Source organism: Platalea leucorodia, assembly GCF_965183815.1.
Source record: "Platalea leucorodia genome assembly, chromosome: 11".
Taxonomy (NCBI): Eukaryota; Metazoa; Chordata; class Aves; order Pelecaniformes; family Threskiornithidae; genus Platalea; species Platalea leucorodia.
In genome coordinates, this window is record NC_138833.1 from 22,012,317 (window position 1) to 22,032,884 (window position 20,568).

At 67.9% G+C, this 20,568-nt stretch overlaps 2 protein-coding genes across 8 annotated transcripts; both read left to right on the top strand.

Moving 5' to 3' along the window:
* Positions 1-2,114: 2,114 nt before the first annotated feature.
* On the top strand, positions 2,115-7,531 carry FAM193B (family with sequence similarity 193 member B; the record flags this gene model as incomplete). The annotated part of the gene is given in 7 exon segments (XM_082324488.1): positions 2,115-2,144; positions 2,147-2,431; positions 4,313-4,552; positions 5,221-5,443; positions 5,633-5,842; positions 6,124-6,538; positions 6,772-7,531. Coding segments are annotated over 7 exon segments (1,506 nt in total). The 3' UTR covers positions 6,875-7,531.
* Positions 7,532-9,971: 2,440 nt separating this feature from the next.
* On the top strand, positions 9,972-20,350 carry LOC309596360 (putative ATP-dependent RNA helicase DDX41). 7 transcript variants are annotated; one of them, XR_014229500.1, is made up of 18 exons: positions 9,972-10,046; positions 11,451-11,552; positions 11,651-11,810; positions 11,897-11,971; positions 12,327-12,387; positions 13,007-13,143; positions 13,396-13,468; positions 13,645-13,798; positions 13,910-14,046; positions 14,241-14,403; positions 14,504-14,635; positions 14,816-14,887; positions 15,172-15,268; positions 15,611-15,760; positions 15,902-15,973; positions 16,142-16,252; positions 16,446-17,366; positions 18,716-18,830. XR_014229500.1 is itself a non-coding variant. In XM_082324487.1 (17 exons), the coding sequence occupies exons 1-17, from the start codon at positions 11,339-11,341 to the stop codon at positions 16,580-16,582; spliced, it is 1,857 nt and encodes a 618-aa protein (XP_082180613.1). In that variant the 5' UTR covers positions 11,266-11,338; the 3' UTR covers positions 16,583-17,428. The 7 variants fall into 7 exon arrangements, 3 of the variants coding, with proteins under 3 accessions (XP_082180613.1, XP_082180611.1, XP_082180612.1); XR_014229501.1 differs by lacking the exon at positions 9,972-10,046 and adding an exon at positions 10,695-10,779; XR_014229502.1 differs by lacking the exon at positions 9,972-10,046 and adding an exon at positions 10,697-10,784.
* Positions 20,351-20,568: the final 218 nt, after the last annotated feature.

Sequence of the window (20,568 nt, forward strand, 5' to 3'; positions counted from 1 at the left end):
CGGGGTTTTCCCGCTGGCGGGAGGCGGGAGGCGGCCGCCGCTCGACGGACCGGTTCCCCGCGGCGGGGCGGGCGAGGGCGGGGCCCCCGGGGGGCGGGCAGGGCTCCCCCGCCGGCTGCCCCCGTTCCCCCCTCCCAGTGCCGCGCCCCGGTCTCGGTTCCTGGCTCCGATTCCCGACTGCAACCCCCAAGCTCCCGGTTCTCCCCTCCCGGTTCCCCGGTTCTCCCCTCCCGGTTCCCCGGCTCTTCCCTCCCGGTTCCCCTCTCCCCGCAGCCCCCGAGGCCCGACCTCCCGGGGACAGGGACACCCCCGGGATCCGGCCCCGCAGCCCCACGCACCCCCGGGCTGGTTGGGGGGCACCGGGGGGAGGCACCCCCCTGCTCTCTGCTGCAGGCGTGGGGTGCAGAGCGGGGTGCTGCAGCGGGACGGGGGCAAAGCAGCCCCTCGGTGGGAGCAGAAGGGGCCGAGTGGCCAAGGAGGGGGTCCCGGGGGTGCTCGGGGCGCTGGGCACAGCAAACCGCCCCGGCTGTGCCGGAGGAGGCAACTGCTGCTGTGCCGCGCCAGGCCTGGCACCGCTGGCCACAGGATGTGGGTGCCGATAATTCAGGTGGCTGAAAGCCTAATGGGGCGGATTCACGGGGAAAAAATCCACCGAGGACAATTAAATAAACACGAAGGCACCACCTTGGCTTGAGGAAGTCCCTGAGTCACGGTGGCCCCGTGGCACCCAGGCTGAGCCGGCCGGGTGTGGGTGCGGGGCTGGCCCCGGCGCTGGGGCTCCATGGGCCCCGGCTCTGGTTTTGGCTGGGCAGCATGTCCTGCCTCCCGTGGGTGACATCTCGTGGGGCCCACAGCTGCGGGCAGCGCTGCTGCGGCGTTTTTGGGGACACGGTGGGCTTTCCTTGGTGGCCAAGTGCTCCACGCGTCCCCGTGTCACCAGCGCCGCGCTCTGCCCCACCGCAGGAGGGCGGCTGCGGTGGCACGAGGTGTTGTACGGAGCGAGGCCCAGCCACGATGCAGGGTTTTGGGGTGATGCGTGGCACTGAGGGTGGCAGGGAGGCAAGGGGCTGAGCTGGCTCTTTTGGGGGGGCACCGGGACTGCACAGAGGGGCAGTGGACCCCCGTGGGCAGCCTGGGATCAGGCGGCAGCGGGAAGGCTGGGGCCGTGGGTACCGCGCTGCATGGGGAGAGTGGGGGAGCCCCGCGCTGGGACCGGGGCACGGGGTGCAGCGTGCAGGGCCTGCCCTGCCTGGACGGGGTCACGCTGCTCCAAGGATGCCGTGGTGCTGAGGATGGTGCTGGGATGCACCCAGGGTACTGGGAGAGCCACCGCTACGTGGGGATGGGGTGCAGAGGGGCTGGAAACCCACAGATGTGCCATGGGGTCTCCCACTGGCAGGAAGGCTGGGGCGGTGGGCTGCAAATCCACACTGAACCGGGGGTACCCGTGTGCCGGGATTGGGGTGTGGGGGAGCTGCAACCCACGTGTGGGTGCACGGCTGCGTGGCTGGCATCATGCTGTGTTGAGGATGCCGTGGTGCTGAGCACGACGCTGCACGGCTGGGATGCACCCAGGGTGGTGGGAGAGCGTCGTTACCCGGGGATGGGGTGCAGAGGGGCTGGAAACCCAGACGTGCACCCCGGGGTCGCGCGGGAAGGCCGGGGCAGCGGGCTGCAATGGGCTGGGGGTACCCGTGTGCCAGGGTTGGGGTGCGGGGGAGCTGCAAACGCGCACGTGGCTGTGTGTCGCCTGGATTTGATGATCTTAAAGGTCTTTTCCAACCTAAACGATTCGACGTCTGAGGACGCTGCAGCGCTGGGATGCACCCGGGGTAGGGAGAGAGCTGTGTTACACGGGGAAGGGGAGCAGAGGGGCTGGAACCCAGGCGTGGGCTGGGGGGTACTGCACCACCGGGAAAGGCTGGGGCGGTGGGTAGTGTGCTGCTCGTCCTCAGCGGGGGAGCGGTGTTTGGGGTCGCCCCGAAAGCACCGGCGGGCTTTAGGACCCGGGGGAGTGGGAATTTGGGGGGGGGGGGGGGGGGGCGCGGGAGGCGGTGCTGGCACCTCCCAGCCGCCAGGGGGCGCTGTGCGCGCCGCCTCTGCCCTTACACAAAATGGCGGCAGCGGCTTCACCTCGCCGGGCCCCTTTCCCTCCCCTCCCTCCTTTCCCCCCCGGGCAGGGGCCGGACGGGCCGCGCCGCCATATTGGCTGTTGTCCTGGCTGCGGCGGGCCGCGCTCGCCATGACTCGCCGAAGGAACAAGGCAACGGCGGCAGCGATAACGACGAGTAGTTCAGGGCCTCGTCGTGAAAGGATTGGGGGTTCCGACGTTGGTCCTCCTCCTCCTCCGCCACCGGAACCGCCCGCCCCGTCTGAGGTGATGGTGGTGGCGGCGGGCAGCAGCGGGGAGCAGGGCAGAGGCAGCGCTCAGGTACCGGGTTAGGCCCTGCGGCGGGAAAGGGGTTGTCTCTGAGGGGATTTCAGTCGGTGCGGCGATGGGGCAGGGCCCGGGGGGGGCCTCCGGGCCCCCCCCGGGCCCTGCCCCATCCCCGCACCGACCCAGGCCTTGGAGCATCCCCGCTGCCCCCCATCTCCCTCTTCCCGCTTTTACAGGGTCCTTTACGCCTTGGGGCGGTGGTGGTAGGGAAGCCACGCTGCTGGGGTGCCCCTAGGGGACCCACGCTGAGGGGAGCGGGGAAACCCAAGTCCTTTTCTTGGGGGGGGGGGGGGGTTGGGATGTGGGAAGCCACTTTTTGGGATGGGGGTGTGGGCAGAGCCTGCCCTTGGCTTTGCTGAGAAGTGGATGGTATTGCGTTGCGGTGGGATTTTGGGATGCTTCTGGGAGATGGCTGGGGTTTGGGGGGATCCCACTGGTGCACGGCATCCTGGGGGCTCATCTCTCCCAGGAGTTAGGGGAAAGCTGATCTCAGGCTTTGCTGGGGAGGGTGAATCCACCAGCGAGCCTGTCCCCCACCATTGCATGTTACTCCCCTCGGCGTGACCAGCAGCACCGGAGCAAAAGGCTCTGCCAGCCCCAGGCTCTGTGCACCCCTTACTCCGTCCCTGCGTGTAGGGAGATCTCCCAGGTCTGCTCTGGAGGGCAGAGTCCCGGGCTCGGAGACAGCCACGCTCGCCCGGATGGCGTGGCGTGCTTCAGGGGGTGTTCCCACAGCTCCTTCTTGCGGGAGGGTCCAGCCCTTCCACAGGGCGATGGCAGGTGGTTCGAGCATCTGCCAGACAGGCTGCGGGCCGGCTCCCGCGCCTCTCGTTGCCTGACATCCCTCGACGCGCCTGGCTGCTGCTGCCTGCGCCGGGTGGCGGGCAGGGAGCCCGGGGGTGGGCACCGGGTCCGGATGCGCTGGGTGGGTTGGGAAGAGCTGTCCTCTCGCCTGCTGTGCGCGGCGGTGGCTACGTCTGCCCCTGCTGAGACGCGGGGTGGCCTGGGAGCCCCCTCCTCCCCGTGGCCGGCCGGGCGGGTGGGCAAGGGAGCTGTGGCCCCCCTCTGCTCTCCTTGGCCTCTGACCTTTGCTTCACCTTGAGCCTGGGAGACGCCATCTGTTTCGCAGCAGCAGTTCAATGTGCGGCTCATTGTCGCGGGGCCCCGCCGCGGCGGCAGACAATGGGGGCCCCCTCGCCCGCGCCACACCGGGGCTCGTCACGGCTGTCAGGCCTCCGGCGAGCCCGCGGGCTGCGGTCCGGCTCCTGCCGCAGCGCCGGGCGGGAAGCCCCAACCTGGCCGCCCCGTTCAGGGAGAGAGCGAAGCAGCGCCAGGGGCTGCACCCCACCCCGGCGCATCTGCGCCGCCGGCTGCGCAGAACAAAGAGGCGAGCGGGAGGGCCTGGGGCTCTCGGATAACGCAGTGGGGGGTCTTCACTGGGCGAGGAGGGGGATTGTGGCTGCCGGACCCCCCCTTTGTATCCCTCCATGGTGATTTCTTTGGGTCTTGGCTTTGCCCTGCAAGTTCCCACAGTCCCCGTGTGCTGCAGGTGCAGGTGGGAGCTGCTGGTGGCCTCCCAGCCTGGCGTGCTGGTGGTGGGGCTGGCTCTTTAGCGCGGCGTGATCTTCCCAAGGGTCCAAAATGCTCCCAGCTGGCACGTGGCAGGCTGGCAGCAGCTGGGCAGCCCAAGGCTGCTCTCCTCCAGTGGGAGAAGGTGCAGTTCCACATGTACCCTACAAGAAATTCTCTGGATTGGTGTCAGCATCCCGAGGTCTCGTTTCCTGCCTCATCTGCCGCGCACCTGCGCCGAGCCGGGGCCCTGCCGTGCGGTGGCTCACACCTGGGGTGACTCGTGGTCTGTGTGTCCTTCTGCAGGTGCTGCCCACCGCGAACCAGTCAGTGCAGACGTGCTGCCTGCTCTGTCACCGGGAGCGCAAGGACTGGGGAGGGCCGTCCCACAATGGGCTGGTTTCCCCGGGCGAGAGGCTGCCACCGGACTTCGTGCCAACGCTCGTGCAGAACCTCCTGGGAGAAATGCCACTGTGGATCTGCCAGAGCTGCCGGAAAAGCGTGGAGGAGGAAGAGCGGCGGGCGGTGCAGGAGCAGGCCCTGGCGGTAAGCGGTTACGGAGCTGGGGTTGGAAAGGCGGGGGCTGTAGCTCCCGGGACGGCAGCGTTGGCCACCCTACGGCGCCGGCTGGCTGTGCGGGTCCCCTCCTTGCTCAGAGCTGAGTGCTTCAGACATCCCAGCCTTGCTGCTCCCTGCAGCCACGCTGCTCCCCCTGGGGCTGCTGCTGGCTCCTCGGGGAGAGAGCGCGGCAGCGTGGAGGCTTGTCTGGCAGCCTGCGTTGGGTTGGAGCTGCCTGCCTGGCGAGGCCGGCAGTGCCGCTGCTTCTCTGCCAGCCCTGCTCCACTGTGCGTTGTGCCACGCCTCCCTGGAGCGGCAGCGTGTGCCGGGGCAAGGGCCTGCCCCTGCGTGGAGCTCAGGGGAAGAGAAGCTCCCTCCTGCTTGGCTTTATTTAACCCTGGCCTGGTTTGAGCAGGACCAGAGCAGGCGCGTGGCCCTTGGCACAGCCCGGCTCTGCTGGCGGGGGCCCTGGGAGCCAGGCTGTGTGGCTGTTGGACGGACGGGCTGTTTGCCACCCCTGAGACAGTGACAGGAGCGGTTCCTGCGTGCTGAGCCCCTGCCTTGGGGCAGCGGAGGGGGTCTCGGTGCAGATGCCCTGGGGCCAAGGGCCTCCCCTCCCAGCCCGCTGCTGCTTCACTCTCTGTTTTCCTTGCCAGGTCTCGTTATCCCACACATCCTGCAAGTCACAGTCTTGTGGGGGTGGCTCCCACTCCTCTTCCTCCTCCTCCTCCTCTTCTTCCTCCTCGTGCCACGGCAACTCAGGGGACTGGGACCCCAGCTCTTTCTTGTCCGCTCACAAGCTCTCGGGCCTCTGGAACTCGCAGCACACCAATGGGGCCGCGCAGGGCAGCCCCCTTGGGGCCCCCCCTGCTGCACTAGGTGAGTTGAAGCCGGCCGTGGGGTTGAGCAGAGCTTTCTGCCCAGTTCTTGGCTTAGGTGGTTTCCTTGCGGGCACCCAGCTGGTGGGCAGGGGTGGGCAGGCCGGGCTTCTGAATGCCAGGCACTCCTGGGTCCCTTTGCAAAGGCAGAGGGTGCTGGGAGCCGGCCCTAGCTCCGCTTTCCTTCCAGGCGACAAGCACCCCGGCCTCGCTCTCTCTCCAGAGCGCGCCAGCCAGGCGCCTGCCGTGGCGCCGGGACTCAAGGCCTGTCCCTACAGCCACGCAGCCTCCCCCACCTCCAGCAGCGCCGCCCCGGGCTCACCTCTGCCTACCTCACTCGACTTCTGCAAGACGCTGCCGAAGCAGTTCAAAAGCATGTGCCGGAGGGCCACCCCGCCAGGTGCGTGCCCGGGGGCAGAGCCGGCCTTCTCCTCCCATCCCGCTGCTCCACGCAGCCCTCGCTGCCCCGGCGCCTTCCCCTTGCTCTGCTCTCCGTGGGGCAGGACTGAATCCTGTGGGGGAGACGGGGTGCCGCCGAGGCCCCTCGCGAGCAGGGATGGCTTCTAGCCCGAGCGCCCTGCTGCCTGGGGGGAGGCAGGGTTTGTCCCATGGCGAAGCGGCCTGTGCAGAGGTGGTGGGTGGCGGGACAGCCCGTGTCTGACCATTTCTGCTCCTCTGCAGGTGAGGCCTTCCACTCCTCAGAGCATCATCAGCACTCGGACCTCACTGCTCCTCCCAACAGTCCCACCGGCCTCCCCTCCCAGCCGCCAGCGCTGATCCCCTCCAAGCAGACGTCAGCCCATCCGGGGCCCTTCGGCTCCCCGCCCCACGTCCCGCTGGGCACCTCCCCGCAGGCTGCGCTCTTCCCCGCGCCCAGCGCGCAGGCGGCAGCCCCGAAGCCGGCGTCCGAGTCCCCTCCCGCTGGCACGGTCTCGCACAACCCGGGGTCGTGTAAGAGCCCGCACCTGCCCCCTGCCAACGTGCCGCTGCTGAAGATGCCGCCTCCGCTGTCGGGCTGCGCTCATCCCTGCAACGGGCACTGCAGTACTTCGCTCATCCCTCCGCCTGCCTCCCACCAGCTGCCCAGCACGAACAGGTGAGTAGAGGAGCCTCTGCCTGCTTCCAGCCTCTCTCCTCGCCGGGCGACGCGCCCTTTCTCCCACCCCTGCCCACGGATGTGCTTTCCCCTGCGGAGGGACCGACTGCCCTGGCGTGGTGGTGCGGAGAGCCGCTGCGTTTGCGGCCCAGTTCCGCTGCTGCAGACCCCTGGTCTCTGAGGGTTGAGCTCTTTCTCTCCCCACGTGTCTTCTCCCTGCGGTTGTCCTTTAGTACTGTGGTGCAGAAGAGACTGTGCTTGCTCCTCCTCCAGCTAAAAGACGCAAAGGAACCGCCCGGTCAACCTGCTGTTGGCCAACAGGACCTTTGTCAGTGAGACCCGTCGGGCAGCTGTGACACTGAGCAAAGGTCCTCGAGAAGATGAAGCCTGTGGACTTGTGGTTCTGCTCGCCTGCTCCCCTGGCCCTCTCTGGGCTGCCTGTGCCCTGGAAGAGAGCACGCTGAGTCGCAGGCGCTGGTTCCTCTCCGCTGATTAGCGCTCCCTGCGGAGGGCCAGCCAGGTCCCGAGCCGGAGCTCGAGGAATGGCGCTGTGGGCCGTGCCCTGGCCTCCCTGTCTCTGAGCTGGGTAGTCTGTGCCTGTGGGAGCCGGGCCTGCCTGCACGTGGGGATGTCTGGCAGCTGCACGCAGTTCCAGCGTTTCTCACCTGGGCTACCTGCCGCCCCCAGTGAGTACCGCTCCCTGCCCTGGAATCAGCTTGTGGCCTGGCAGGGGGACGCTGCTTTCTGGAGCTCTGGTGCGCCAGCCTCCTGCCTGCCAGAGGCCCTGGGGGGCGAGGAGCTACAGATGTCTTCTGCCGCGGGCTCCTCTGGCGTCTTCCCCCGGAGGAGGATGCAGGGGAGGGGGTTTGTCTGCCCTGCAAATCCTTCTGCTCGGGCACAGGCTGCCCTGGGAGGGGTGTTCCTACACGCGTAGTGTGGGGCGATTTTCGAGACCCCCTGGTTCCCGCTCACCTCTCGCCCTTCTCCCCTTCCCCTCAGGGACCCCTCTTGCAAAGGGCACAAATTCCCAAACGGTACCAGCTGCCACCCGCCGCAGCCGTGCGAGGCAGACGAGGGGCTCGGGGAGGACGAGGACAGCAGCTCGGAGCGCAGTTCCTGCACCTCCTCCTCCACCAACCAGAAAGACGGGAAGTTCTGCGACTGCTGCTACTGTGAGTTCTTCGGCCACAACGCGGTGAGTGAGGGGCTGGTCTGCAGCCACCCCCGGTCCTTGCGCTCCGTTCTGCGGTGAGGCGTTACGCAGTCCGTGTGCCGAGAGCGTGGAGGCGGGCAGGTCTGGCCACGGCTGTTCCCTGCCGGCATGTGTATTCCCCCCGCTTCGTTTCCATCCTGCCTCGTCAGCCTTGCTGGTCCCCTTGCTCCCGATTCGCAGCCGCCTGCCCGGCCCTGGGGCTTGGCGCAGCCAGCCAAACCTCGTGGCTTCGCGGTGGAAAAGAGTTGAGCGGCGGCTGTGCCGACTCATCTTGCTGAGACCTCGGGGAAGGGAGCGGCTGGGGAGGTCGGTGGGGGAGCCGGGGCTGCCTGCGCGTCGCGCTGGCTTCGCGTGCCTGCCCGGCTGACAGCGCTCGCCTTCCGCAGCCCCCAGCCGCTCCCACGAGCCGCAACTACGCCGAGATCCGGGAGAAGCTGCGTTCGCGCCTCACCAAGAGGAAAGAGGAGCTGCCGCAGAAACTGGGGCACAACAGCAGCTCAGGAGAACCCGCTGTGGACCACCGCAACGTGGACGAGCTACTGGACTACATCAACAGCACGGAGCCCAAGCCCTTGAACAGTGCCAAGGCGGCCAAGCGGGCACGGCACAAGCAGAAGAAGAAGGTGAGGCTGGGCAGAGGGAAGCGCTGCCTGGGGCGGGCTGCGGGAGGGAGGTCAGGGCAGGACTGTGCTCTTTGCAGGGCTTTGCCTTCTCTCCCTCACGTCTTGAGCTCTGTGTCCTTTGCTGTCCTCTCCCCTGTGGTGACAGCGGTGCCCGGCTCCGTGCTCCCCTGCCTCTGTCCCTGCGGGGGGTGGCCCAGCCCTCCTGGGCATTTTTGGGCTGTGCTGTCCTGCCCGCTCCGTGCCGCGTCTCTGACAGACACCATGCATCTGTGTTGGGGAGAGGCAGTGCCACGATGGCACCGGTGTGTGGTGTGGTAGCTGTTGCAGTGCCCACAGAGGACACGTAACAGTTTGGGGGCTGTGGAAGACATGGGGTGGCCGTGCTGAGTGCCGGCCCTTGGGTTTGCTGCCTGACAAAGCTGGTGCTCAGCTAGCCCCGTGGCTCTGTGGCCCAGGGCCATCTGATCCTCGTGGCTCCTGTGTTGCAGGAGAAGGAGAAAGCCCAGCTGGAGGCGGAGGCCCAGAAGCGGGCAGAGCGTGCCCCCGCAGCCGGCCAGGCCCGGGAGCCGGCCGAGGAGAAGCTGCTGGAGTGGCCGGAGCTGGAACTGGAGCGGGTGAACAGCTTCCTCAGCAGCCGGCTGCAGGAGATCAAAAACACCATCAAGGACTCCATCCGGGCCAGCTTCAGCGTCTACGACCTCAACCTGGATGTCAACGATTTCCCCAAGAAGGCAGCTGTCCTGGAGCAGAAGAACCTGCTCTCCCACCTCAACGGCTCCTCCGACCTGCAGGACATAGACCTGGCCTTGGCCCCGCTCAGCCTGGGCCCCGCCAAGAGCCACGCGCTGCTGCGGGGTGAGCTGGGCCCCCGATGGGGCGAGGGACCCGGGGAGCCGCCGCCGGCTCCGGCGGCCGAGAACGGCGTGGTGAAACGCCTCAGCGCCGTGCCCAGCCTCTCCCGCATGATCTGGGTGCAGTCCAAAGCTGCGGACTCTGCCGCGGACGGCAGCGGGCTGAGCCCGGAGCCCAAGGAGGGACAGCAGCTCAAGGGACCGGAGCTGCCGGAGCCGGTGCCCGCCGGGAGCCGGCAGCGGAAGAATAAGCGGCAGAGCGGGCAGGCGAAGAAAGGGGAGGGTGCTGGTGCTGTGCCTGGTGGCCAGGCCCGGCTGGAGAGCCCTGGTGCGAAGGGGCAGGTGCTGGGAACCAAGCACCCTTCCAAGGCCGGCGCACTGGAGCCGCAGCGGGCGGGCGGCTGCGCCGAGCTGGCGGAGAGCGGCAAGGGGCAGCCCTGGGGCTGCGGCGGTGCCAGGCCGGAGAAGGAGAGAAGCGGCGAGTGGAAAGGCCGGAGGGGAGAGGGCAAAGCGGAGCTGCCGGAGCCGACGCAACCGCCTGCCCCGGCTGCAGGGGACCGGCAGCCGCCTGCCCCCCCTGCCCTGGGGGGCTCCCCCCAGCCCAAGGGCAAGAGCAGGAAAAGCCGGAACAAGGTGGAGAAATCCAATACCTCGATCGGTGAGTGCCGGGAGCGCCGCCATCCTCGCCGCGGCCCCTTTCCCCCCTGCCCGTCCGGCAGCGCTGACCCTCTCTCTGCTTTGCCAGATGACGTGTTCCTACCCAAGGACCTGGACGGGGCGGAGATGGATGAGACTGACCGAGAAGTGGAGTATTTTAAGAGGTGAGGGGGGCAGCCATGGGGGGCTGGAGCCCTGCTGGGGGGGGATGCAGAGGGGCTGGAGCCCTTTCAGCGGGGCTGGGGGAGATGCAGTGGGGCGCTGGGGGCTGACCGGGGCTTGGGGGGGGATGCGGAGGGGCTGGGGCCCTGCCGGGGGGGATGCGGAGGGGCTGGGGGCTGACCGGAGCCGGGGGGGATGCAGAGGAGGGGTTGGAGCCCTGCTGGAGGGGATGGGGGGCAAACGGTGGGGCTGGGGGCTGACTGGGGCTGGGGGGGATGCAGAGGGGCTGGAGCCCTGCCAGTGGGGCTGGGAGGATGCAGAGGGGCTGGGGGCTGGCCAGGACCAGGGGCATGCAGAGGGGCTGGAGCCCTGCCGGGGGGGACGCAGAGGGGTTGGAGCCCTGCTGGAGGGGCTGGGGGGCACACGGTGGGGCTGGGGGCTGACTGGGGGGGGATGCAGAGGGGCTGGAGCCCTGCCAGTGGGGCTGGAGCCCTGCCAGTGGGGCTGGGGGGACACAGTGGGACTGGGGGCTGACCAGGGGGGGACGCAGCGGGGCTAGGGGGGACACAGTGGGGTTGAAGCCCTGCCGGGGGGGACGCAGCGGGGCTGGGGGCTGAGCGGGGCCGTCCTCTCCCCCGCCAGGTTCTGCCTGGACTCGGCCAAGCAGACGCGGCAGAAGATGGCGGTGAACTGGACCAACTTCACCCTGAAGAAAACCACTTCCAGCGCAGCCCAGTGAGGTGCTGGGAGGGGGCTGCACACAGACCCCCCCCCCTCCCCACAGCCCACCCGCCCACGGCCGCTCGCCTCTCCTCACTGTGCCCCCCGCCCCGCGGGCCCCCGCCTCGCCTCGGTGGGGTCCCCTCCTCCGCGGGGGGCCCCGGTGCTCTCCTGCCCCGCGGGGACCCCCGGGGGCTCCCCCATCCTCCTCCTGCCCCCCCCCACCCGCCCCCCGGCCGTCCCGTGTCCCCCTCCCCGCGGGTGCCTGCCTCCCCGCGCCGCGGGGAAGGACCGTGCTGGACCCAATAAAGAACTTTTTAATTTTTTATTTTATTTAAACCCCGCTGTTTGCTGCTTTCTGCCGCGCCCACTGGCGGGGGGGGGGGACGAGGGGCGGGGGGGGGGACGAGGGACGGGGGGGGCGCCTCCGCCATTCGCCTTCCGCACAAGTTTGGCCGTCGAAGCGACCCGTCCGGGGGGCGTGGCAACGCGTTGCTAAGCGACGGCGCCCGGTAACTTCCGGCGTGTGGGATTTACATCCGGGGCAGCGTGGTTGTGGCGCGGAGGCGGCGCCATGGAGGCCGGGGCGGACAGGAAGGTAGGGCCGGGCCGGTACCGGCGGCCCTGGGGCGCTCGGCGGGACCGGTACCGTCCCGGGCCGCCCTCACCTCGCTTCTCCCCCACAGAGGCAGCGGGAGGAGGCGGCGGAGACGTCCGACATGTCCGGGGAGGAGGATGACGACGACTACGTGCCCTACGTGCCCGTTAAGCAGCGCAAGCAGCAGATGGTAACGGCGTAACGGGGCCCGGCGCTGCCGGGGGAGGGCTCTGAACGTCCCTCCCGACGCGGGGCCTCTCACTCCGCCTTCCACCCCTTTGCCCCCAGCTGCAGAAGCTGCTGCAGATGCGGCGGAAGGTGGTGTCGGAGGAGGAGCAGCGGGACAGCGGGAGCGAGCAGCGGGGCGACGAGGATGACATCCCCCTGGGGCCCCAGTCCAACATCAGCCTCCTGGACCAGCACCAGCACCTCAAGGAGAAGGCGGAAGGTGGGGGAGCAGCTGGCGGTGGGGCCGGGGTGGCTTTCGGGAGGGAGCGAACCCTCCTCACCGTTTCCCTGACTCTCCCCACCCAGCTCGGAAGGAGTCGGCCAAGGAGAAGCAGCTGAAGGAGGAAGAGAAGATCCTGGAGAGCGTGGCAGAGGGCCGAGGTGAGCGGTGGGAGCTCCGCGTGTCTCTCGGAGCCGTCAGGGCAGCAGTAGGGGTGTCACCCGCCCCGCAACGCTCAGGGATGTTCACACCCGGGACGGGACAGGCGATCGCGACAGGATCCTTCAGTCGGCATCCAAACGCTTGGCTTGGCTGAGGCGGTGCCGCGGCAGCCCCTGGGCAGGGCAGGCTGCGGTGTCTGGTGTTCCCGTGCCCAGAGGGGCTCTCGGGTGCTGCTTTTCCTCCTCGGTCTGCGGGCACGGTCTCCCAAACTGTTTGGCCGAGCAGTTCTCCGCTGAGGTTAAGCGCGTCTGGAGGTGGAGAGCTCGCGCTGATCTCGTGGCTTTATTCTTGCAGCTTTGATGTCGGTGAAGGAGATGGCGAAGGGCATCACCTACGATGATCCCATTAAAACCAGGTGTGTTTCACAGTACGGGGGTTGTCTTCCCAAAAACATCGCTTCCTCGCAGCTGAGGAGAGCTAGGAGCCGTGCAGCCTCGCAGGAGGAGCACTGCTCTGCGGCCACTGCCTCCTCTCTCGCTCCCCTGCCTGGCTTCTTACCACTGTACATGAGATCGAAGGCTGTTGAGTCACCTTGAACCTTATTTTATATATGGTTAAGGTTTTCTAGAGTATTTTTAAGTTAAACTTGAAGACTGGAGGTGGATCTTTAGATCTTGGAGGTGATTAAGCTAGAGAAAGAGTCTGGGGGAGCCTAGAGAGCCAGCGCTGCTCGAGGCAGTGTCAGAGAGATCAAGATACGTCCAAAAGATTTTGGCACGTTCCGTCCACCGTCCATAGATTGTGCTCAGCTGTAAGCTTGGGGCTTCTTACTGAGACTGCGAGGAAACGTTTAACGCACGGAGCTGATCTGGATCTGCTCCCGTGCTCACACCAGGAAGCCCCTTGGAGCCCCCCGTTTTCTCTGGTGGGATGGTGGAGCCTGGCAGGGAGTTCCCCCGGGCTTCCGCGGGGGCTGCTGCCTCCGGAGCCCCAGCCTCGTTCTGCCCCACGCCCTTTCTCCGTTGCCTTCGCAGCTGGAGGGCGCCTCGTTACATCCTGGGCATGTCGGAGGCACGGCACGATCGCGTGCGCAAGAAGTACCACATCCTGGTGGAGGGGGAAGGCATCCCGCCCCCCATCAAGAGCTTCAAGGAGATGAAGTTCCCAGCAGGTGGGCTGGGAGGGGACAGCGTTCCAGGGTGGGGGACAGGATTTTCCTGGGAAACACACGTCAACGAGCGAAGCTGTCGGGTCTTTAGTGCTTAGCGTTGGCGGGGTCACGGCTTAAATTCCCAACGGTGGCCGTGTCGCCTAGCTGCCGGCCCAGGTTTGTCGCTGGTGGAAGAGCTGCTGCTGGGACGTGAGTAGGAGGGAAAGAGGAGACTTCAGGCCGTGAATGTGAGTGTCCCTTGTTCTCTGACAGCTATCCTGAGGGGCCTGAAGAAAAAAGGGATCCAGCAGCCGACACCCATACAGATCCAGGGCATCCCCACGATGTGAGTGCTCTGTCCCCGGCCCAGAGCGGGGAGCGGTTGCTCCCTGCGGCCCCCCCAGCCGTGGGTGCCGGGTGCTCCTCCCTGGTGACGGACGCGCCCCGTCGCCGTGCTCGGCCCTGGAGGCCTGAGCCGCTCTGTGACGCTCCTCCTCACCGCCGGCCCCGTTTCTCTGCCAGCCTCTCGGGAAGGGACATGATTGGCATTGCCTTCACTGGCTCTGGGAAGACCTTGGTGTTCACCCTCCCGGTGATCATGTTCTGCCTGGAGCAGGAGAAGAGGCTGCCGTTTTCTAAGCGAGAGGGACCCTACGGACTCATCATCTGTCCCTCGGTGAGTGGCGGGGGCACGGTGACGTGCGGGAAGAAGCTTCGATCGATATTCAGCAGCAATCCCAAGTCCTCCCTGCACGGAGGTGTAGGAATGAGTGTTTTGTCTCTGCAGCGGGAGCTGGCCCGGCAGACCCACGGCATCATTGAGTACTACTGTCGGCTGCTGCAGGAGGACGGCCTGCCCCCGCTGCGCTGCGCCCTCTGCATCGGGGGCATGTCTGTCAAGGAGCAGATGGAGACGATCAAACAGTAAGATCTTTTTTTTGGGGGGTTTGTGGGGCTGGAACTGTGCTGTTTTCTGGGAGGGGGGCTAAGGGGTGGCACCCCGGCTGGTTGGCTTCGGGAAGGCGTGGGGGCGAAGGTGACGTGCCAAGCAGGTGCTGCCTTCCCTGCGCGGAGCAGGAATCTTGAGCGCCCGGCCGTGACCTTCTCTCGTCCCACAGTGGCGTACACATGATGGTGGCCACCCCTGGCCGCCTGATGGACCTGCTGCAGAAGAAGATGGTGAGCCTGGACATCTGCCGTTACCTGGCCTTGGATGAGGCTGACAGGATGATCGATATGGGCTTTGAGGGGGACATCCGTACCATCTTCTCCTACTTCAAGGTACTGAGCTGGCACCGTACGAGCACCCTGAAACTCAATCCCTGCACCCGCCTGGTTGGGTGGGTGCTAAATCCTTGCCTGCACTGCGTTCCCCATGCAGGGCCAGCGGCAGACCCTCCTCTTCAGTGCCACAATGCCCAAGAAGATCCAGAACTTTGCCAAGAGCGCCCTGGTGAAGCCCATCACCATTAACGTTGGGCGAGCGGGTGCTGCCAGCCTGGACGTCGTGCAGGTGAGGTGGTTGGCTGCTCCCCCGTGGCTGTGTGGGAGGCCAGCGCCGTTCATGAGGGCGCTTGATGCGTCCCTGTCAGGGAGCTGGGGTTCCCGGCCCTCCTTCCCAAGAGGTTAAGGGATACGAAGCAAGGCCAGTTTCTCTGCTGCCTGCCTGACTCATTTCTGTGCTTGTTCCTAGGAAGTGGAGTACGTGAAAGAGGAGGCCAAGATGGTTTACCTCCTCGAGTGCCTGCAGAAGACCCCGCCGCCCGTGAGTAGCGCGCTCTGGCAGCGTGGCTGGGGGCAGCGCGGGTGCACCGCAGCGCCGGGGCGCGGGTGGGGCTGGCAGTGGGGCCGCGGCCGTGGTGCTGCAGGGCTCTGCCGTGGGTAGGCGTGCGAGCGAGCCGTGCTCCGCGCGTGAGCAGGTCCTGGGCCCAGCGCTGTTGCGTGTTCTGCTCAGCAAGAGGGAGTGGGGTTCCCGGGGCGGGTTGTGCTGGTGCCAGCGGTGCCAGCGCGCAGAGAGGCGGCTCTTCCATGATGTCCCTGCTGCCACAGGTGCTGATCTTTGCCGAGAAGAAGGCGGATGTCGATGCGATCCACGAGTACCTGCTGCTCAAGGGTGTGGAAGCTGTGGCCATCCATGGAGGGAAAGGTCAGTGAGGGTGTCGGGGAGACCTGGGCCACAGCATGGCCCCGCTCCGGCCAGGGTGGTACGTGGCCACGGGAGGCCCCAGCGTGCAGCCGTTTGTGTGAGGAAGGGCTGTGGCAGCGTCAGGAGCGAACGCCGCGTTGTGCGGAGCAGGCGTAAACGCAGCGCGGGTCCCTGTGGGACCTGGGGGTCCCTCTGCTCCTTTATTTGGGGAAAGGCTGCATAGGCCCCCTCTCCCTGGGGGAGCCCCGGTTGAGTGATCCTCGGCTCTGAGGCCATAGCGGTTGCCGCAAGAGGTAGGACTGGTTGCTCTGCCCTTGCTGATCTTCTGTTGCACCTTTGCAGATCAGGAGGAACGGACAAAAGCCATCGAGGCCTTCCGGGATGGGAAGAAGGATGTCCTGGTTGCCACTGACGTCGCTTCCAAGGGTCTGGACTTCCCAGCCATCCAGCACGTCATCAACTACGACATGCCGGAGGAGATTGAGAATTACGGTGGGGACTGGGCCCCGTGGGGGACCAAGGAGGGCACGGCGGGGTGGCCACAGAGGCCAGCGAGGCTCTGCGGGGGCTGGGGGCAGGGATGGTCTGTCATGGTGTGTTTACCCAGGCCTGATCCTCTCTCTTTCTCCACAGTTCACCGTATCGGGCGTACAGGCCGCTCCGGCAACACCGGCATTGCCACCACCTTCATCAACAAGGCCTGCGGTGAGAAACGGCGCGGGGCTGGGGGCTGCGGGAGGCAGCTGGGCGATGGAGCGGCCTCCCCCAGGGCTGTTCCTGAGCGAGCAGGGACGAGCCGTGACGGCCCGCGGAGGGGAGATGGTGGCGCGACCCCTGCGCGGGCTGCGTCTGACCCGTGTCTCTGCCCCGCAGACGAGTCGGTGCTGATGGACCTGAAGGCCCTGCTCCTGGAGGCGAAGCAGAAGGTGCCGCCTGTCCTCCAGGTGCTGCACTGCGGGGATGAGACCATGCTGGACATCGGAGGTGAGAGATCCCGGGCTGGCGCGGGGACCTCCCGCAGGGCTTTTGGGAGAGACCTGGGCTGCGGACGGGACCCCCGGCTCCCCGGGCGGTTGCCGCCTGCCTCAGGGCTGCCGTTGCCCCTCTGCTTTTGGGGTGGGGGGGTCGCTGTCCTGGTGTGGCACGGCTCCCCCTGACCTCGTCCCTCTCGTTGCAGGCGAGCGGGGCTGCGCCTTCTGCGGCGGCCTGGGCCATCGCATCACCGACTGCCCCAAGCTGGAGGCCATGCAGACCAAGCAAGTCAGCAACATCGGCCGCAAGGACTACCTGGCCCACAGCTCCATGGACTTCTAGCCCGGGGAGCGCGTTGCCCCCTGCGCAGGCCTTGGCTCCTTTGCAGCCAGGGCAGCGGCCCTCGCCTTTCCCAAGCCCAGGGGCCTGTCCTGCGCTGCTGTGGCCCCTTTTCCAGGCATTTGGCCACCGGGGCTGTTGCCAGCTCGGCCTGATGAAGCTCCTGCCCTGGGAGGAAACGTGTGGAGCTGTGCTGTAACAGCCCATTATGTCAGCGGCACATTGGGCAAGCAGGGAGTGGTGCCTGCAAGGAGGAGAAAGCCCCAGGTGGGGCAACTGGTGGGTGGCCAGTTGCCTGCTGCCCCTGCTAGCCCCCTGCAGTGGCCTGGCCAGGGTTTTACGTCTCTCCTCTCCGAAGCCCCTCGATTCCTCCAGGACCGTCCCCCTTACCTGGTTTCGCGCATCCTCAGCGGGTGGCTGTTCCCGTATCCCCCAAACGCGCTGCGATGCAGCCGGGGCGAGGCTCGCGTCGGGCGGCCCCCTCGGCGCTTCCTGTGCTCTGCCTGTGTGCGTTCTGCCCCACTGCCCCTCTGCGAGGGGGAGGGCGGACAGACGGACACCTCCTGTGGCCCAACCTCTCCCCCTCATCCCACACACCGAAAAGGGGAAGTCGCTGAGAGAAGGAAGTCTGCCCCATGCAGTTGCTTCGGCTGCAGCAGTCACATTTTCTCCGCTGCCGGTAGCCCGAGTCCCCGATCCTTGCGCTGGCTGCCAGGGCGGCGCTGGGCCCATGGAGAGACCGGTGAAGGATGGGATCCTCTATGTGCAGCACTGCAAATTTGGGAAGGTAACGGGTGTATTTGGGGCTGGGTACGGGGTTTGCCCTCATCTGTCTTGATGCCCGGCCTGGGGCCGGGCCCTCGGCAGCCTGGGAAGGGGGGACTGGAGCCAGACCCCTCGGAGCTGCCCCCGGGGGGGCCTGGGGCTCTGCAGCCCCAGGAGCAGGGCCCTCCCTGGTGCCGGGGGGACTCATCCGTGCAAGCACCTGCTCGGGCTCGCCCCTGCGCACGGGGTCCCTCTTCTCGCTTGGTCACCACGCGATTCGCGATGAAACAATAAACGCGTGTTAACGAGGCGCGGCTCCAGCGTCTGCGTGGGAGCGGGGCACCGGGGCGGCGCGTGGGACGCGGCTCTGCGCCGAACCTGGTTCCGGGGTGCCAGTGCCGTCCATGGGGCACCCCTCGCCGCTTGGCCCGCTGCCCCAGGCCCTCGGGGTGGGCACCGAGTGCCGCAGCCCTGCAGGCACGGTACGGGTGATGCGGTGGGAGTCCCCGCAGGGTCGAGCCAGCTCGAGGGAGCTGCGAGGTGGGTGTTGGCGAAGCAGGTCCCACCGGCGCGCTGGCTGTGCCTTAGCGGCATCCCCTCCACCACGGCGGGGTGGCCGTGCCCCCACGGGGGGCTCGGTGGATGCGCGGGGCTGCCATCACGCTCCGACCTCCCTGCCGAGCCGGAGCCGAGTCCTGGCACTGAAGCGGGCCGGTGCCCTGCCTGCGCGGGGCCGGTGCCCTGCTGCGTAGGAGGCAGGTGGGCCGGCGGCGGGGGGTATTTCGGGTGCTTGGCTGCATCTGGTTTCTGCAGGGCGGAGGCTCTGGTGCGTTTTTGAGGTGCGTGGGGGTATGCGCCCCCTCTATCCCGTGACGGGCCGGGAAGGTGCTGGTGCCGCAGAGCCTCCCCTGGGAGGAAGCGGGCTGCGAGCTGCAGGGCCTGGCCGTGCTCGGCAGATGCGAGGCTGCCAGCAGGAGCCTCAGCAGCTCAAAATGGCTTTAATTTGCATCAGGGTCTGTCCTGAGAACAGCTCGAGAGCTCAGCTGCAGCGGCGGCAGGCTGGCACTTGCAGCGGGGAACAAAGAGCAGGACCTGGTGCTCGGCGAGCCGGGAGCGAGCGTGACTCACCCGGCGAGCCAGGCCGAGCTCGCTCGGGGCGAGGCTCCCCCCTAGACCCAGCTTTGGGACCGCTCTCCCACAGCACCCGCTGGGTGTGGGCAGGGACCCCCTGTGCCCCCTCCTGCCCCGCATGGCTCTTCCCAAGCGCTGCCAGCCCCGCGTGGAGGCCAGCGCCGCGAGGACACAGCGGGCAGCTCTTCGCTGACTCTTTTTTCCTTTTTTTCCCCTGCCTGTGCCCTTCCCACGCCACAGAGGTCCTGGAGGAAGATGCGAGCCCAGCTCTTTGCCGCCAGCCCCTCCGGCGTGGCCCGTATGGAGAAGTTCGACGTGCGGGATGATGGTACAGCGCTGGAGAAGACCTCCCTGAAGCGGTGTGCCCGCCGGGTGATCCGCCTCTCGGACTGCGTCTCTGTGGGCCCGGCGGGCACCGAGAGCTGCCCCAAAGCCACCGCCGCCTTCTACCTCACCACCACGGAAAAGAACTACGTGCTGGCGGCCGAGCAGCGGGATGAGTGGATCGCCCAGCTCTGCCAGTTGGCCTTCCAGGTACCGTGGGGTCCGGCATAGCCGGGACCCCTCACGCTGCTCCTGGTTCGGGTGAGCCAGGGGGGTCTGGGGTGCGTGGGCAGGCAGGGGGGCTCGCGCTCCCCCGGTTGGGGGGCTGCGCTCACATCCCTCTGTTTCAGAAGGGTGCGAAGGAGACGGTGCAGAGCAGTGCCAGGAGCCAGCCCAGCCCCGCTGTCCCCATGGAGGAGAACTCCCTCTACTCCTCCTGGCAGGACCGTACGTGCAGGGGTGGTGGATGGGGCTGGGGTGGGCTCCAGCTCAGCGCCGCGGTGCTCACCCCCGCCTTGCTCTGCTCCCGTAGTGACCGAATTCCCGGTGCTGGTGGTCCAGACGGACGCGGCCGCCCGCTGCGGCCTGCACGGGCACTACGTGCTCTCGGCCCTTCCGCAGAGCCTGACGCTGAAGGACCCGCAGTCCCGCCAGCCCCTGCTCACCTGGCCCTACCCCTTCCTCCGCAAGTTTGGCCAGGATCAGGTGCGTGCCTCCCCCTTCCCTGGGGCTGCTGGCTGCCCCGGGGTGGCTGCCAGCCCCTCACCCTCTCCTCTGGCCCTGCAGACCGTCTTCTCCTTTGAGGCCGGCCGCCGCAGCGACTCCGGCGAGGGCACCTTCACCTTCAGCACCCCTCGAGCCCTGGAGCTCTGCCGGGCCGTGACTGCCGCCATCGCCTGCCAGCAGCAGGGCAAGGACGCCCCGGACCCCCGCCTTTTTTGCGCCCCGGACCCCCAGCTCTCTGCCCAGGGCCTCGAGCCCCAGCCCTGGCTCCCTGGGGCCGAGGAGCCCCAGCCCAGCCCGCCCCTGGCGGGGGCACAGCCTGCCTCCCACCCCCCCGCCAGCCTTCTCCGCTTCCCCCCGCCGGAGCCGGAGCCCGCAGGCCCCATCGTCTACGCCTCCATCGCCCGGGGCCAGCAGCCCCTCTTCGGGCCAGGGCAGCCGGGCCCCAGCGAACCCTGGGTTGCAGGGAAGCTGCCCCCCGAGCATCTCTACGAGAACATCTTCACCACGGAGCCGGGTCCTGCCGGGGCGGAGGAGGAGGAGGAAGAGGAGGAAGGGCAGTGGGAGCTGGGGTGCCGGCAGGCCCCCGAGGGCCACAGCAGCGAGGCGGGCCCCCTCTATGACAACCGGGCCGCGCTGGCCCAGCTGCCGCGGGGCAGCCCCCAGCCCCCCGAGCAGCGCTGGGGCCGTGGGGGGCAGGAGGCGCCGCCGGGGCGCCCCGGGCACAAGCCCCAGAGCAACCTCCGGGCTAAACTGGTGCGGCTGCTCAGCCGGGAGACCCCCGGCCCGCGGGACTGGGCCTGAGGCCGTGCTGGATGCCCGTTCGGTGGTGCGGTGCGGTGAATAAACAGCCTGGGCCGGACGGGGCTCTGCCGGTGCGGCGGGGGCGGGCGGGGGTCGGTCCCGGGGCCGGGCGGGGGCAGCCCGCGCCTCCCCGCTAGGGGGCGCCGCTGTGACCGCCCCGGCGGCGAGGCGCACGCGGTGATTGGCTGAGCCGTCCGCCGGCTCCGCCCCCCTCTCTCGAGCCTATATAAGGCGGGGCCGGG

Coding starts and splice junctions, on each gene's coding strand:
- LOC309596360 (XM_082324485.1), top strand. CDS start 16,788: ATGTCAGCGGCACATTGGGCAAGCAGGGAGTGGTGCCTGCAAGGAGGA. Junction 19,247..19,331: donor CTACTCCTCCTGGCAGGACC/GTACGTGCAGGG, acceptor CTGCTCCCGTAG/TGACCGAATTCCCGGTGCTG. Junction 19,505..19,585: donor GCAAGTTTGGCCAGGATCAG/GTGCGTGCCTCC, acceptor CTGGCCCTGCAG/ACCGTCTTCTCCTTTGAGGC.